Source organism: Thermothelomyces thermophilus, chromosome 3, assembly GCF_000226095.1.
Source record: "Thermothelomyces thermophilus ATCC 42464 chromosome 3, complete sequence".
Classification (NCBI taxonomy): domain Eukaryota; kingdom Fungi; phylum Ascomycota; class Sordariomycetes; order Sordariales; family Chaetomiaceae; genus Thermothelomyces; species Thermothelomyces thermophilus.
In genome coordinates, this window is record NC_016474.1 from 1,550,349 (window position 1) to 1,566,249 (window position 15,901).

General features: G+C 56.1%; 5 protein-coding genes across 5 annotated transcripts; 3 read left to right on the plus strand and 2 right to left on the minus strand.

The window, feature by feature from the left end:
* The first annotated feature begins 1,947 nt into the window (after nucleotides 1–1,947).
* On the plus strand, nucleotides 1,948–4,921 carry MYCTH_2303918 (uncharacterized protein). Its single transcript, XM_003662788.1, has 6 exons — nucleotides 1,948–2,472; nucleotides 2,562–2,779; nucleotides 2,830–3,181; nucleotides 3,251–3,941; nucleotides 4,008–4,699; nucleotides 4,802–4,921. The coding sequence occupies exons 1-6, from the start codon at nucleotides 2,241–2,243 to the stop codon at nucleotides 4,816–4,818; spliced, it is 2,202 nt and encodes a 733-aa protein (XP_003662836.1). The 5' UTR covers nucleotides 1,948–2,240; the 3' UTR covers nucleotides 4,819–4,921.
* MYCTH_2303921 (uncharacterized protein) lies at nucleotides 4,901–5,815 on the minus strand. Its single transcript, XM_003662789.1, has one exon. It carries the CDS (start codon nucleotides 5,711–5,713, stop codon nucleotides 5,024–5,026), a length of 690 nt encoding a protein of 229 aa, XP_003662837.1. The 5' UTR covers nucleotides 5,714–5,815; the 3' UTR covers nucleotides 4,901–5,023.
* A 590-nt stretch (nucleotides 5,816–6,405) lies between these two features.
* On the plus strand, nucleotides 6,406–7,447 carry MYCTH_2126595 (uncharacterized protein; the record flags this gene model as incomplete). The annotated part of the gene is made up of 5 exons (XM_003662790.1): nucleotides 6,406–6,495; nucleotides 6,635–6,732; nucleotides 6,785–6,923; nucleotides 7,169–7,213; nucleotides 7,277–7,447. The coding sequence occupies 5 exons, from the start codon at nucleotides 6,406–6,408 to the stop codon at nucleotides 7,445–7,447; spliced, it is 543 nt and encodes a 180-aa protein (XP_003662838.1).
* Nucleotides 7,448–9,538: 2,091 nt separating this feature from the next.
* Nucleotides 9,539–13,325, minus strand: MYCTH_2303924 (uncharacterized protein). Its single transcript, XM_003662791.1, has 9 exons — nucleotides 13,258–13,325; nucleotides 12,153–13,184; nucleotides 11,706–12,028; nucleotides 11,298–11,637; nucleotides 11,015–11,233; nucleotides 10,773–10,968; nucleotides 10,511–10,716; nucleotides 10,215–10,456; nucleotides 9,539–10,125 (listed from the first exon to the last, which is right to left on the minus strand). The coding sequence occupies exons 2-9, from the start codon at nucleotides 12,821–12,823 to the stop codon at nucleotides 9,635–9,637; spliced, it is 2,688 nt and encodes an 895-aa protein (XP_003662839.1). The 5' UTR covers nucleotides 12,824–13,184; nucleotides 13,258–13,325; the 3' UTR covers nucleotides 9,539–9,634.
* A 384-nt stretch (nucleotides 13,326–13,709) lies between these two features.
* Nucleotides 13,710–15,770, plus strand: MYCTH_2303929 (uncharacterized protein). The gene is made up of 3 exons (XM_003662792.1): nucleotides 13,710–14,336; nucleotides 14,546–15,268; nucleotides 15,342–15,770. Exons 1-3 carry the CDS (start codon nucleotides 13,869–13,871, stop codon nucleotides 15,501–15,503), a joined length of 1,353 nt encoding a protein of 450 aa, XP_003662840.1. The 5' UTR covers nucleotides 13,710–13,868; the 3' UTR covers nucleotides 15,504–15,770.
* The last annotated feature ends 131 nt before the right edge of the window (nucleotides 15,771–15,901 follow it).

The window sequence follows — 15,901 nt, forward strand, 5'->3', positions numbered from 1 at the left end:
CCCCCCTTTTCCTGAGGGGAGAAAACAAGCTGGACGAACGGTAACACCAAAGACGCGCCACGAGGCCAGCCGTACGCCTAATGAGCCAATGCAAGCGCGCTCAAAGTCCCCAACGCTGTCTATCACGGCTGCAGTCGCCTCATCCCCGTTCGTGCGCTGGGCAGAGCCTCTGCCTATCGCCGGCCTCCATCTTGCGCGAGGCTTGCTTGGGAGGTGGCTCTCGAGCACCACCCCCCATTTCCCAACTTATCGCATTCCCCGCATCTTGGGTTGCTGCGCTGTTTTATGCACCAGCAGCGAGCTGGACTTCTCGTTATCCAGCCACCTGGATTCACGCGCCACTCGTGCCGGGGTTTGATGCAGCTGCCCTGGGCCGCGCCAGTCACTGGGTAGCAAGCCTTGGAGCTGATCTAGGGTAGTTTTGGGCGCAAAAGCAAGCCGCAGCACGGCCCAAGACTATCCAAAGCGTCAGCTTGCAGCAAGGAAAACAAGTCGGCCAGGGTGCCTTTTTGAGCTATCCAAAGCGTCAGCTTGCAGCAAGGAAAACAAGTCGGCCAAGGTGCCTTTTTGAGGCTCGCTCGCCTAGCACCGTCCACCCGCCTCGTGGTGTGCGCCTCCTAGGGCCGTGTTTTCCCGCCCCATCCTGGTCCGGCCTTCGGCTTCTCCCTTCTTGCTTCACTTCCGGTGGCCGAAGCAGCTCAGTATATCTCTTCGCCTGGTCCGGTTGCCGTGATTCTCGTTCGACGACACTGACATTGTCCCCGCAAGAACCAAGACCTCGCACCTGCTCCCTACCCTACACTGGGCACCGACGCAACCCTGGATCAACCATCCTGCGGCACATGGGCTCGTGCCACCAAGCGCTCTCCCGCTGCGGCCACTAAACTGGACCGACCCCAGAAAGAAAACCCGCAGGACCAACAGACGACACATAGCTTAGATAGCTTACAACCATCCGACGGACGAACCGCTCTCTCCCCACTGCCCGCCTTGCTGCCGAAGTGTCTCGTGCATCATCCGCTCTTGCCAGGTCCCCGCCGCTCGCTCCTTCGCGACCGCACTAACCTAGCGCTCGCCTCCCGGTTCTCCATCGTCTTCTTGTCCAGCTGCCCGCGTATTGCCGTCGCACTTGCAGCTGCCGCCTCCCTCGGCCTAGCAGACTGAGCAGGAGCGTCTGCTACCCGATGGCGGGGGGTTTGCTCCCGTCTCCCCACGCGACTCACGCCAACTTCACCTGCCCTTCTCCACCATGACTCGCCCCAAGGTTCCCGACGACAAGCGCCAGCGCACTGCCCAGGCCTGCGACTCGTGCAAGCGCCGGAAGCAGAAGGTGAGAGTCTTTTGTTTCTTTTCTTCTCGATTGTTTCTTGCAATCGCTTCACTGCTCCCTCCTCGTGCTTCAAGGTCTGGCCAGGGTCACGGCATTACCGCGTTGGATCCCGAGAACTTGGTCTTTGCTTTGGTCTCACAGCTCTCCAGCAGTCTGATTTGGGGAGTCGGATGCCTCTGCACCTTTGTAATCCCCCGTTCGCCGTTTTGTCTCACTTTCTTACCACAAAAAAAAGAGAGAGGAAACAAAAAAAAGGCCACCCTCTCTTTACATATGCCTACCTCCATCTCCCTCGTCGTGATGCATCCTGGCCAGTGGTGCTTGTTTCTCGAGGAGAGGAGGGTTGCCTGCCTGACCCAACCAAGGAGGTGTGCCCAAACACCCCTCGTATTCCCTTCATTTGTCACATTGTTGCAGAGTACAAGGACTGTTAGGGAAGAAGTGGGCTGCTTCCCCCAGCCCCCGATCCAGTGGCACGAGTGTGCAGTGTCTGCTGGCCGCCGACGCTGAAGACGCGCGATGGCTGTGAGTACAATCCAGAACCCGCGAGTCTCATCGGTCGTTGGTCCTAAATTCAGCGGACGGACACCCCCGTCTAGGGACGCTTTTTCCCCCCTCCAAGTCATCCTGTCGAGCCTTTCCTCCGGTGATAGTTCCTCCTTCGCTCCGGAATCGGGTTTCATGGCTTGCGTCCTTGCTGACAGTCCCCGTCCAGTGCAATGGCATGAACCCCTGCCAAACCTGTCAGAGGAGGAAATTGAGCTGCCACTATACGCCAAACAACACTTCCGAACATGCTGCGGACTCTGTTGCGTCACCAACCAAGCGGCGCCACCTGGATAATTCCCCGCCCTCGATACCCTCGGTCCTCAAGGCACCAGAAGAACTATCTCCTCACTCCGGCGACGCAATGCAAGCTTGGAGCCAGCCGCGGAAGAGCGAGCAGCAGCCGGGGGACGCGTCGATGTCGGGGATGATGACATCGCAACCACCGCTCTCGATGCCCGCCCAGGATCATACCCGGCAAGGCTTCTTGCGAAATCCCAAAAAGACACCGAGTCGTAACAATATGAAGGGGCTACCCGAGGAGACCAGCATTTACACGGAAACTCGGATGTTGCAGGATCAGACTGGTCGCCTCCGTAAGTCTCTTCCGGGGCGCCTTTTTTTTAAAAAAAAAATTTAAAGAAATGTTGGCTTCTCGTCCTTGCTAACCCTCGCTCTAACCCAGTGTACATCGGAGATGCCTCCACCCTGTCCATTCTGCAGTTGACTCGCATTATCATTGAGAACACCGCAGGGTCAGACATTGGCTCACCGTTCATCGATGACCCTAAGAGGCATCGTATACTGGAGAGCATCATCGACTTCCCGGACGACGTGCGGATTCCCAGCCCGTTGCCAGACAAAGAGACCGCCGACGTTCTCATAGCGTCCTACTTCACGAATGTCAGCCGACCCTTCTACTGTCGACGAGAACGCTTGCTGATGTTCGCTAGACTTGCGGCCTGGTTGAAATTTTGGATAAGGCTTCTTTCCTAAGGTCAGTCGAGGAGTGTTACCGGGACCCTCCCTCCTCCGGGAATGATTTCCTCTGCAACTTATACCTGGTGCTGGCTATTGGCCTGCTCTTGGCAACGCCTCCCCCTGGGAGTCACGAGGAGATGGTAGTGCAAAGACAGCTCGCAGCGCAGCCAAATAGGGCAGAGCTCTTCTTTCGAAGTGCCAGGTCCATGTGCGACCCTGCGGCCGGCTTCGAGGATGCAGACTTCTGGTCTATCCAGGCATTGGCCTTGATGACCATTTACATGCTCGTCAATTCCAAGAGGAACAGGGCATATGCATATCTAGGTAAGTCGTCTCTGGATGGTGCAACCACGAACACCTGTAGGAAGACTTACCAGCTCCCCCCCCATCTAGGCATGGCAGTCCGTTCTGCTTTCGCCTTGGGCTTACATCGGGAGGAGACAATGAACGACTTCATCTTCACGCCAGCTCAGATGAGGGTTCGGAGGACTTTGTGGAAGACTCTGTTCATCCTCGACCGCTTTCTGGCTGCCACACTGGGGAGGCCGACCGCCATATCCGAGGACGACTGCTCTTGCAAGATCCTGCCGGACGACAATGCCGCTGATATCCCGTCCATGGTCGGATCGGAAGCCGACCAGATCCATGCGAGATGCCTCGATGCCTGTGTCGAGAGCGCTCATATCATTGGCGTGACGCTCAAGGTCTTCTCGCGGAGAAAGATCTCCACCGCAAGGGTTCAGGAGATAGTCGATATGTCCAAAAACTGGGATCAAGCCTCCCACACACAACCTTACAGGCGCCATTCCGGTGGGGGATCGGCGGATCCAGCCCATCGAGTCGCCTCTCTTCACGTCGGGCTCTTTTCTTTGCACTCGCTCATTCTTCTCACCAGGCAGTTGTTCGTAATGCACAACTGGATGCTTGTGGAGGAGCGGTCAGGCATCAAGAAGTCCGCGCAAATCCGGGAATCGTCAATGGCAAGGTTCTCTGAAGCATGTGTCATCGCTTCTTACCGGACAATTCGGCTAGCTCGAAGCGCTTGGAGCGATGGTTACCTTCCACGTCGGAACCCCTTTGTCATGTAGGTTCCTACCCGATATATGTCGTCGCTGCCGCCTCTTAGACTCTGAGCTGACTGCCACGCCAGATACTTTGTATTCGCTGCCAGCCTTGTTATTCTCATGAACCAGTTCTCTTCCCTGTATTATACGAGCGAGTACAACAAGACCATGCGCGACGCCCTAGACATCGTAGCGTACTGCGCCGAGAGCGACTCGCAAGCGCAGCGTGTCCTCGATATCATTACGAGGTTCTCACAAGTAGTCGACAAGTGGACCGAGAACCACTCTCACTCTGCGCCGAAGCTCTCAGACGACTTCAGCTGCCTCTACAGCCAGCCTTCACACTCCGGAACCGCTTCCGGTCATATGCCTCCAGGGCCCGCTCTCGATACGGGCTTCCACGTGCGAACCTCTCCTCAAACGGCCAGCGGACCGGACCCCGGCTTGCTGACCCCGCCATCGATACCCAAGGTGCCAATATTGGACGTGCTATCCGCCCAAGCTCCCAGCGCCGCCCTTGAAGCTAGGGCCAGCGGCATGTCGCCCCCACACGCTTCCATCCCTCCCGCCACGCTTCTGCGCAACCGTCCGAGTGTGCTCGCCCACTCGTCGCTTGCGACCACGGAACTGCTCGGTGGAAACTTCGAGTTCGATATTGACGGTTTATGGTACAGCTGTACCAATTACCTTCCCCCGGTTCCTTCAGTCGCCCCGGGCATCAGCAGCCTTGCCTTACAGTTTCCGCCACCAGTTATTGGCGCGCCCACAGAGCCTTACGGTGCGTACCTGACCCTCAGCTTCTGCCCGACTGAGAAAACTATAGCCCGGGTTCCTTTCGTTATATGCTCTAGCTAATGCGTGGAACTGGTTCGTTTGGCAGACAAGCCGGTATTCTGAGTTCTTGCCACTATCAAGGCACGGAGACGCTTTAAACACATTCTGTTTCGGGGAAACTTGGCGGTTTCCCCCGAGCAACAGTCAACTTTGAACAGCTGGCTGCAGAGTGTAGCGATGAGGAAACGAAACGAAGACGGGGCGAGGTGCCTCTTTGCTGCTTCAGCCTACATCACAAATACACCTGATAACCCCCCTACTACCGAGATCAACCACGACCGAGCACGAAGTCGTACTTGAGTGACCACCGCGCGTTGGGGTCTCCCTCGCGTGGTACAAATTTGACCACCAGTTCATCCTTGACAGCAAACACGGCATCCTTGGAGATGTATTTGTCCCGATCGTCATACAGCTGGGTCGTCAAAGCTCGGAAGCCTGGCGCGGAAACAATGACGTGGATGTGACCCGGCCGATAAGGATGCCGATCCAGCAAGTTCAGCAGTTTCCCCGCCGGTCCGTCGTTAGGAATAGGATACGCGACCGGCCGCAGTGCATAGAAAGCGAAGCGACCCTCAGCGTCGGTCTGGAACCGGCCTCGACAGTTCATATCCGGCTGCGACTCATCCTGCTGCTCATACAACCCATTGGGCGCCGTGTGCCACACATCCACGATCGCCCCCTTAATCGGCGCGCCCGAGCTTGCCAAGACGCGGCCCGTTATCAGAGCGGAGTCGGCGACTGCTTGGTCGTACCAGGACACTGCAGGACTCAGATTTCGAACAATGGAGCTACCGTTTGGCAACAATGGCGCATCGTGCCGGTAGAACGGGCCCAGAATGGCAGAGGGGGTTTCGGAGTTGGAAGTCCCCAACATCTTGGACGTTATCTCATCAACCAGGCTTTCCAAACCCACAATATCACACAAGAGCTGGGTCTCGTTTCGCCGGTCGTCCGACATCTTGCCACATTCGTTGATCTGTGACGCGTCAGCATGAACTAGCACCGAGTGTTGGCAGCGATGCACAGTTGCTCACGAAATCGACGGCGGCCATCCACTCAGCAACAGTCAGGTTAACCTCACGCGCGAAGGCGTGGAGGTGGCGCACAAGGCTGGGCATCACTTCGGCCAGGCGCCGATTGGCGTTCGGGCCTGTGGCAGCGATGACCCTGTCTGTGAACGTCCCGCCATATGGCGGTTTCTTTGGCAAACTGTTGGTCTCGAACGCCATAGCCGCTCCTGGAGTTTGGTCGGGTATCATCTGGCCCATCTTGAAGCTGGTGGTGAAAGACGAGGATTCTAGGGGTGTCAGGTCCAAACTTCATCGGTCGTGGGAAGGGGGGCGGCAGAGGGGACTCTTAAAGAAACGAGGGAGAGACCAGCCGCGACTAGAAGACGCCTCAGACGCCTCAAGTACCTGGTCCTTGTCCTTTGGTGAGAGGATTGGGAACAAGGGACAAGCACACAGGGATGTCACACCGCATTGGACAGTATCACATGGAAATACGGATGAACCATGGGCGAACGACAGTATGAAAAATTCTCCGTGCGACCAAACGAGATTCATCAGCACAGAACAACCGACACAGCCATGTTGGGTTAGGACGGCCTTGAAGACAGCCTCTGTGCTTTTCGTCATTCGATGTCAATCAATGACTGTTGACATCTACGAAAACCCCTGCGTGGCCCGCATGAAACATGGTCATGCGACTCCGCCAGGTCTGCCCGAATGTCGGACAACTGTTTGTACATACACACGCGACGTGCCGAGTTTGCGGCCCAAGAGGTTTTTCGCAAACCCAGTAACCAGGACACAGACCCTTGCCTGGGCGATGAGATGAGATATGCAGGCCGCTGCCCATACGCTGATGCTCGAAAAAGTCTCACGGTTCGACACGAACGGTCGCGGGCCAAGCCGCGAAACAAGTTCTGTCCACGGATCCAGGAAGACGGTGCGCCGCCTACACAGAGGGAACGGTGTGAGAACCCCCCTTGGCTAGCGCGAGGTTGGCAGCCGCTGACCGCCTGCAGCATCTGTATATGTTTGGATCCAGGCCACATATGGAATACAGACGTCGGGACGAACATCTTCTGGAAGCGTGATACTGTGTCAAACCGACGGGGCGGTCTTGTGGAGATCCAGCTTGATGCCAACATTGGTGTTCCCATGGTGAGATGAACCCGGATTTCGCATGTGTCTCGGAGAAGGAAAGCAGCGAGCAGATGGTTCGAGTGTACGCGTCGGCGACAATCGCGCCAAATCGGGGGGGCACGGCAATAAATATACTACGCAAGCGGCAACAGAGAACCGAAGAGGCCCTCTGGGCCTTGAGAGATCGGAATGTACCGACCAAGGCGGCTACCCTTGCGGCGTTTGCAGACCCTGCCCGAACGCGGAAATAAGTTTAAGCACAGTCGCCAGACATCGCATACCGCCCCTTCCACCTGATCAAACAACAAGTATGATGTCCCTAGGGTACCGCTCCTGTGGCGCGAATCGGTCGAAACAAATGCCGGTTCCAGTCAGCCGGGGCGAAATGCCTTGGACCGGAGCAAGACCCGGCGCAGCCGAGCGCAAGCCAAGAGACGCCGGTGAGCTCCGATTCATCCGGGCAAGGCACCCGATGGGTCGTCGTCTTTTCTTTTCTGGCCTTCTTGGTCCCAGCGAGGACTGCTCCTATTGCCGCAGCCTGAGGTGAAACCCAGCAGATGTGGCGGTCAGCGTCTCGATGACGTGTGGTCTAAATTGGTGAGTTGCGGTCGTTCCAGATTCTGCCAGCCATCTTTGGTTGGTGGGCTGCGGTGGTGTGATGCATACATACAAGCCCAGGCTCCGGCCCAATAGGGTGCGATCTCTCACTCGTCACAGTACGGAGTACATATGCTACGTCCACCACCACGAGTCCAACATGTGTGGTAACCCAAGCCTGGACATGAAGCCAGGGCGTTCCGTTACCTATGAGTTGGGACCAAGGGAGTGTAATGTGTAACAGAAGCTAGGTTTTTTGGTGTTTGAAAGTACGTGTTTTCTTCTTTCATCCTCCAGGGAAAAGGCGCGAGTAATGGAGAGGTTTCATGAATGGGATGGTACAGTACATCCATACATTGATGATCGAAATGTCAGTTGATCGCGTATCAGATCTGTCTAACTTGAGTCCTTGGACACAGTCAAGGATACAGGGGGGGGGGGGGGGGTGAGTCCGTCCTCGGCCGTGGCATCGTCCACTAGTGGGCAGAGGTCGGAGGGTACATTATCCGGAATTTACGACCCGGCCCCTCTTCTTTCTTTTTGTTTTGTTTGTTTGCTAGCGCCGGGTCGATTCTGCATTGGGTCCGATAAGGAAATGACTGGTGGTCCCCAAAAGCAAAAGGACGCTGGCCAGTTTCCTGGACTGGAACTGTTATTTTCTTCTTCCTTTTCCCACCCTTCTCCTCCTCTTCCTCCACCCCTCCCGCATTTTCCATTTTGGCTTCCCATTTCGTGTCGTTCCTCCACTTAGTGTTTCCCTCGGCCTGGGAACCCGAGATATTGTGTACGTACATACATATAGGTGTATGACGAACAACGCGAGACCGGGAGTGGTGGGATAGTTAGATGGTATCCTAACCCTGCCACCTTCCCACCCGGTTCTTTGTCGTGCGCCCCTTGTGTAATAAGATAGTTCAACGTCCTTGTCACTTGGGGATCCGTCTCACCGGGTACAACCAAGCAGACGAATGAGGCGCAGGGCACTTCGCCTTGGGGCCGGCTCTGTTTCACCACTTTCTGGGTAGTTATGTATAGTTCGACGGCGAGCCTCGCGCTGGTTGGCTGGGGGCTTGAAATAGTGAAGAGATCTATGCATGCTTTACCGTGAGCCAGATGGTGGGGTGGAATAAAAAGCCGTCAGGATCTAGTTAATCTGTCTCGGAGTTGAGGCGTTGAGTAGTGGTAGTTTTATATTACAGCTGTCAAAAAGACGGTGGCGTACATAACGTCATCCATACCCTGCTTAGCCACATACCCGATTCGGCCAGGCTCATTTCCAGCAAATTTCATCAAATTAGAACATCCACCAGAGCAACCCAACTTTCTTAATTTTCTTCCAAACACCACTCTTCGACTCCTTTCGACATCACGATCACAATCACCGATAAGAAGAATCCCCCCGAGCCGTCGCCGTACCGCCAGGACGAAGACCGATATCGAGACCTCGAAACCTTCTATATTTTACTGGATATAAGCGCTATATTATAGGGGGCTTAAAGAGGGGGTAGTCTTTTAGGGTGATATAGGGGGAAGGGAGGGTAATAAATAGGATAATTGGTATCTCTGGATTATTCTGGTTCGAATGTAACAGATTTGGTACTTCTAGAGCTAGAATTGGTTGAGTTATTGTACTACTGTTTATCGTGTTTTTGCTTGCGAATTGAGTGGCCGAATTGGGTGTATGGCCGAAAAGGGTATGAGATACGTTACACGTACTTGTCGTATGTACATGTACATAGTACATGCCCCTGCCTCTTGTCATTGTGCGACTGCGCCTTCGGGTAAGTACGGAGTTGTAGAACGCCGTCATATCCCGGCTGGTGAGAGTGGTTTCAGCGCATAGACTAAAGCCGAAGACGCGAGGGTGGGCGAGTTGCTCAGATACACAGTTGTTTGTGCAGGCGTACAACGTTTAACAGTCACATGCCACGCTTCCCTATGCAAGGTGGTTGGGGGGGGGGGGGGGGTAAGCTGAAGGCTTAGGTAACTCGCTACGCAGATCGGTCAGTAGATGCTGGAAGCGTTCTTGCTCTCACAGCAGATGAGCAACGAGTCCCTGCTTTACAACAGTCATCACTTAAGTTCTCCATGCGGCGAGGACTTCGCTCAGCCAAGCAGGATCAAGTAGCACCTTAGCCCCACGCAGCTGGCCCAAAGGTTTCCCCAGGGGCCATCACTACTTGTACAGCCTCCCCTCTATAGTCCATTGTCTCTTTGATCACTTCGTTACCCCACCACCTGGGTGGTTCGACCTCCCTTAGGGTAAAGGCGAAAAAGATGAACAGCGTGCTCAGCGCCAGCCCCAGGTCCAATCCAGAACTCGTCAGGAAATTCAGCCTGCTCCACCAGCCAAAGTGCCTCTTCTTGATCAGATATTGGAACACATAGCCAACGATGCCCCACGATAGGTAATTGAGGGGCGTGGCAGGTGGGATGGCGCCGGCGCCGCCGAAGATGACGGGTGCCATGAGGTAACGCAAGAAGGACTTTGGGCGGCGCTTAGCAAGTAAGTAAATCACGATGGGCGTTACCGCGCCCAGGAAGAAGCAGATAAAGAGTGAAGAGTAGATCTGGCCCGGGGAGAAGATGCGAGCGGGGCCGATCAAACCCCATATTACGGATGCTGAGAGCACACGGGAATGTTAGCGAGGGTTGATAAAAAAAAAAGACTCAAAACTGGGGATATTGCAAAGGCTATTAATAGAGAATTACCGGAGAAGAACACGCGCCCGCCAGGGCAGGTGAAGTGGTCAGGTTGTGTGGGCTCGCAGACATTTGGGATGGTCTTGAGGGCGTAATTGAGGACCATGACCTGGATGAAACAGGAAAAGGTAGTAGCAACGACCTGGGCCATGAACATGGTGCGTGGCGGAATCTTCATGTAGTGGCCGAATTTCAGGTCGGATACGAAGGTAAGGGCTTGAGACATGGTGATGTAACCAAAAGTTTTGAAACTGCCCTTATCAGCACGGTGGCCTGGCCCGGTGGAACGGCGAGGAGATACTCACATCATCAGAGCCAGCGGCCGGCCCGGCTGAATGTATCCATATACAAACTCGGTGAGCACATTCAGTCCAATCTGATTGTTCGTGACGGCCTGGATGATGCCGATCGGTAAGGAGAATACGAAGGAGATGAGAACGGCCAGCAAGAAGGCCCACCAAGTCATGTTGGTGGGCCAGGCGAGGACGGTCACGAAGCCGAGGATGAGCATCTGTCGTGTGTGAGCGGATCCGGGTGTTGAAACTGCAACGGAGAAAGCAAGCATACCACAAAAAAGAGCGACATATACCACCAAGTTGGCGCCTCCTTGTATCGCCTCATCAGCTTCATGTGGATGTCCGGTTTCTCCGTCGTGCTACTCTTGTACTGTCGCCAGATGGTCTTGCCGTGGTGCAAGTATGTGTATACAATCAGCGAGGCAATGGCGGCGAAGGAAAGGCCGTAGGAAATGGCAAATGTTGTGCTGGTCCGTTAGTACGTGGATTGAACAGGAGGAAACTGGAACCTACCTTAGAAATAAGGGGGAATAATTGTTGTATGCCTCGACGTCCAGGGTGTAGTCCGCAGAGAGGATGCGGGATACATCGTACGGTTTCCCCGTGTTGTCATACGTGTTGGAGTCGCTCATGGGCAAGTACTGCGAGTACCAAGCCCCGCCATAGTGGAGGACAGAGGCGAGGACTACAAAGAACAAGACAACGCCGATCATTGTGTTCGCAATGGCATGCCTACGTTATGAGTCGGTCTGCAATCCCGTCTCACGCAAGATGTAGTTGGAGGAAGGCAGCTTACCATGGCGGTATCAGTGGCGAACCAACGAAGCCCGAGATCTGGGTCCAGTCGAAGGTGATGGGCAGCAGCGACAGACCGGTCGTGTATCCAAACAGCTGATTGACGACAGGGCTCTCCGGGGCGAGCCATGTCATGAAGGCAAACGAACTGAGGAACTGGGCCAGGAAGCCCGGGATGAAGTAGTAGATAAAGGATCCGGCGGTAACCAGAGCGAACCACCTGTACCGCGGCATCGACTCGCCAATGATGGTGGGATCCCTGTCCTCTGTGCTCTCGTACATGGCGTTCATCAGCGTTACCGACACCAGATTGCCAGGCCAGATCATGGAGGCGGGATACACTTGCGTTGCTGGTCAGTATCATCCGACAGGAGCGAAGAGGTGTATTGCAATGGAGAAGGGAGCCCACCGAGGAACCTCCGCATCATGCCGGCAATGCCGTAGCCGAGACTCTGGGTTGAGACAACGAGAAATAGTTGCCACAAAAGGCCAAAGTCTTGCTTGTAAAATACCTTCTGGGCCAGGATGATGTCGGTCGCATACGCCACGGAGAAGGAAACGCTGGCCATGACGACGACGATGGCGTGCTCCTTGATGTTGAACGGGCCGGGGTTTAATGCCAACCTCACCCTTTTGATACCTAGGCCCATCCGCGTACCCTTGCCGAACCATGGCAGCGGCATCCTGACCTCTTTATCGGGAACAAACCGGGCCCAGCCCCTCCCGAGAGGCCTGGATTGAGGGTTAGCGACAGAGGAAGAGAGAAGGAAAAGCGAAGGTGGGGGGGTGGGGGGAGGGGGAGAGAAGGACGAAGGACAAGAGCGTTAAGGAGGAGCAGGCCGGACCAGCAACCTACCAAGCAATAACCTGCGCAATCAGCGCACCCAAGCTGATGTTGGGCGACCGCAGCGAAAAGAGCGTGTTCATGCTCGCACCCAAGAAGATCAGGGCCAGCCCGATGGTCCAGGCGCGGACAGTGTTGCACGGCAAAGTCGGGTCGTCGTAGGGGTGGACAGCGGCGCGGACTTCCGGGTAGGGCGAATCTTCTACCTCATCTTCATGGTCGTCGCCGTCCTCTCCCTCTTCACCTCCAGAAACTAACGGGTCAAGGTCTTCCGAGTCCAGAGAGATCTTGGGCCCAGTACCGTCGTGGTGATGGTGGTGGTGATGGTGGTCGACGCTGGAAAGGGAGTGGCGGGGAATGGGCTGATGACGTTGCGAGTAGTCAGCAGGGAGGTTTGGGTCGAGCAGGAGTTCGTATTCAGAGCCCGAGTCCGAGCGGGCATTGTCGAGATGGCCGCCGTCGTCGCCGCGGTGGTGGCTGGGACTAAATAAGGGAATGCGGGCTCTGAGGTGGGCCAGAGGGGACTCTGGGGAGGAGGGCCGTGTCGGGGAGCGGGAGCGTCCCGGTCTCGATATTGATGGTTCTCGTGTCGAGTCGGCCATAGAATCTTCTCTCCTGGCGCCCGATGATGTGAGAGGCTGGAGTGGCACGTCCGAGGACGTGGAGCTCGAAGCCTTAGCCATGTTAAATATCCCCTCGAGGAGGGCGAGTTTATCCGTGTTATCGCGGTATCAACATGAGATTGAGAGAAATCCAAAATAAATTTATCAATTGCCGAGCCATCAAGATTGGGACGAGTCGAGGGCTTCCCGGAGCATGCGAGTGAGTAAGCGAACTGAGGCGGGAAATGTGGCGATGACGAGTTCGGAGCCGCGCTCTTCTATGGAGCGTTTTCTTCTGGAGGGTATTGAAGTCGCCAATGGCAGAATCAAATCTACTGCTTGTGCGAGGCAATTGAACAAGGAAAGAGCATGCCCAGATCGGACCTTGCCGTGAGAGGGGGAGAACTTGCCCCGAGGTAAAAGGGTTGTTTCCCAGGTCCGTCTAAACAGAGGAATTAACAAAAGTTCTCAAGCCAAATATATGTCCAGCCAAGCTAAAAATGAGACTGACTGACCGGATGAGGAGAATTGGCCTTAGGTGATGCTGTATCGCGGACGCTGTGTTTGCTCGGTGGTGTCTTATTCAGGTCGCTTTCCGGCCAAGTGGCTCCCGGGCAAAGTCCCCCCACATTCTCCGGCCTGGAAGCCCTGAGCGCTGTTTCGGGCAGGGGGAGCTTCTGACGGGGTCCAAGCTCCCGCTCCAGCTAACTAAGCCCAACACAGCTAGCTGCTTGCGTACGCGGTGCACACTTGAATACATATGTACGGATTACATACATACATACCTTATAGTACTTGAGCAGCTACATAGTAAGGTACTTTACCTACACTAGCGAAGTAAGCTGCTGGAGTGTTGAGCTTTCGATGCAGCTCGGCAGCTTACCGAATCCTCCGGTACCCTGGTAGGTTTCGCTTTCACCACACCGGCGTGTAATGTATGGATAGGTACTTACTGTACGGATTACAGTATGTATGTACATACATCCATGAATACTCCGCGCAAGAAGTAGTTCTTCGATTCTCACTTCAGTTCGAAACCTTAAAGAGAAAAATAAATCTAATATCGCCACACTCGCCCTCCTGCCATCGACGAAACGTCAGCGACCGACCCTGGAATGGCCCCAACATGCGACGCGTTGTCGTAACCGGCCTCGGCGCCGTCACCCCGCTGGGCGTCGGCGTCCGGCGCACCTGGCGGCGCCTGCTCGCGTCCGAGTCCGGCCTGGTCAGCGTCGCCGACCGGGGCCGGGACGCGGCCGAGCGTGCCCGGTGGCGCGAACTGACCAGCACCGTGGCCGGCGTCGTGCCCACCGCTGCTGCCGTCACCGCCACCGCCGCCGATAACGACCACCCGGCGCTCTCCCGGGGCCGCGACGACGGCCTCTGGCGCCCCGCCGACTGGCTCGACGCCGCCGACGAGCGCCGCATGTCCACCTTTGCGCAGTACGCCGTCGCCGCCGCCGACATGGCGCTGCGCGACGCCGGGTGGCGCCCCGCCGGCGACGAGGAGCGCGAGATGACCGGCGTGTGTCTGGGCAGCGGCATAGGCAACCTAGACGAACTCTATGCCACCAGCCTGGCTTTTAATCAAGGGGTAAGCTGGCTTCACAAACACAACCCCCCTCCACCCCCCCCCCCCCCCAAGTTTCCCTCTACCCCTCCCTTTTCTGTCCGTCCCTTTTTACCCTCTTCTCCTCACCCCATTTCCTCCTTTTCTTCTCCCTTGAGAAAAAAAAAGGATGATCTTCTTTTCGCTGAGAGTATCGAACCGGGGCGGGCCGTGTTCCGGCGGGGCGAGAATAGGGCTACAAGAAGGTCTCGCCGCTGTTCGTGCCCAAGATCTTGATCAACCTCGCGGCGGGGCACATTGCCATGCGCTACGGCCTGCGGGGGCCGAACCACGCGGCCACGACGGCGTGCACCACGGGCGCGCACTCGATCGGGGACGCGGCGCGGTTCATCGCCTTTGGCGACGCCGACGTCATGGTGGCCGGCGGCGCCGAGTCGTGCATCCACCCCCTCACCTTTGCCGGCTTTGGCCGGTCCAGGTCGCTGTCGACCGCGTACAACCACGACCCGCCGGCCAGCTGTCGGCCGTTCGACGCCGACCGGGCCGGGTTCGTGGTCGGCGAGGGAGCGGCCGTGGTGGTGCTCGAGGAGCTGGAGCACGCCAGGCGGAGGGGCGCCACCGTCCTGGCCGAGCTGAAGGGCTACGGCTGCAGCGGCGACGCCTACCACATGACGGCGCCCAGGGAGGACGGATCGGGCGCTCTGTCGTCGATGAAGAGGGCCTTGAAGAACGCGGGAATCCGACCGGCGCAGGTTGACTACATCAACGCCCACGCGACGGGGACCCAGGTCGGCGATGCTGCCGAGGCCGCCGCCATCCGGTCGCTGATGCTCGGCGAGGAAGGTGTGGAAGACGAGAGCAGAGTGACGGTGAGCAGCACAAAGGGCGCCATTGGGCACCTCCTGGGGGGTGCCGGCGCCATCGAGGCTATATTCTCCATTCTTGCCATTGCCGAGGTACGTGTGTGAACTCAGCTAGCTGTCTCCTTTTTTTTTTTTTTTTTTTTTTTTTGTTGCTGACAGCTGAGAGAACGCCGTCCCCCCAACGCTGAACCTGAACAAGCCGGATGTCGGAGCGCGCTTCAACTTCGTGCCGCACCAGGCACAGCAAAAGAATGTGAGGGTGGCCCTGTCCAACAGTTTCGGCTTCGGAGGCACCAATGCGTCGCTCGTCTTTTCCCGGCTAGACTAGCCTTGCGCAAGACAGACAGACGGCCGTCCACGGGATTTGCCCATGTATTATTTCCTGTAGAGATGCTGTATGGGATTGTACGTACAACATAGGACGGCATCAGGGATAGAACTCGTATGGTTTGGGGAATATCAAGGGTAATTAGGGGGGAGGCTTGAATGGTTTGGACCTGCGAAACGAGATAAATTGTGTCTGGTTCTGCCCAGATTCGATAAATAGCCAACACATATGAAGTAAATATTTATTGGAAATTCAGATGGTGTAGAGGATGTACGCCTCTTTACTTTCAATCCTGTGAGATGGTGCCCCTTGCTGTCGAGCACCAAGTTCCTCTGGTGCCATGAACGATTGATAACCCTAACCCGTATCAACTGCGCTTCTTTCGAGATAACGATTTT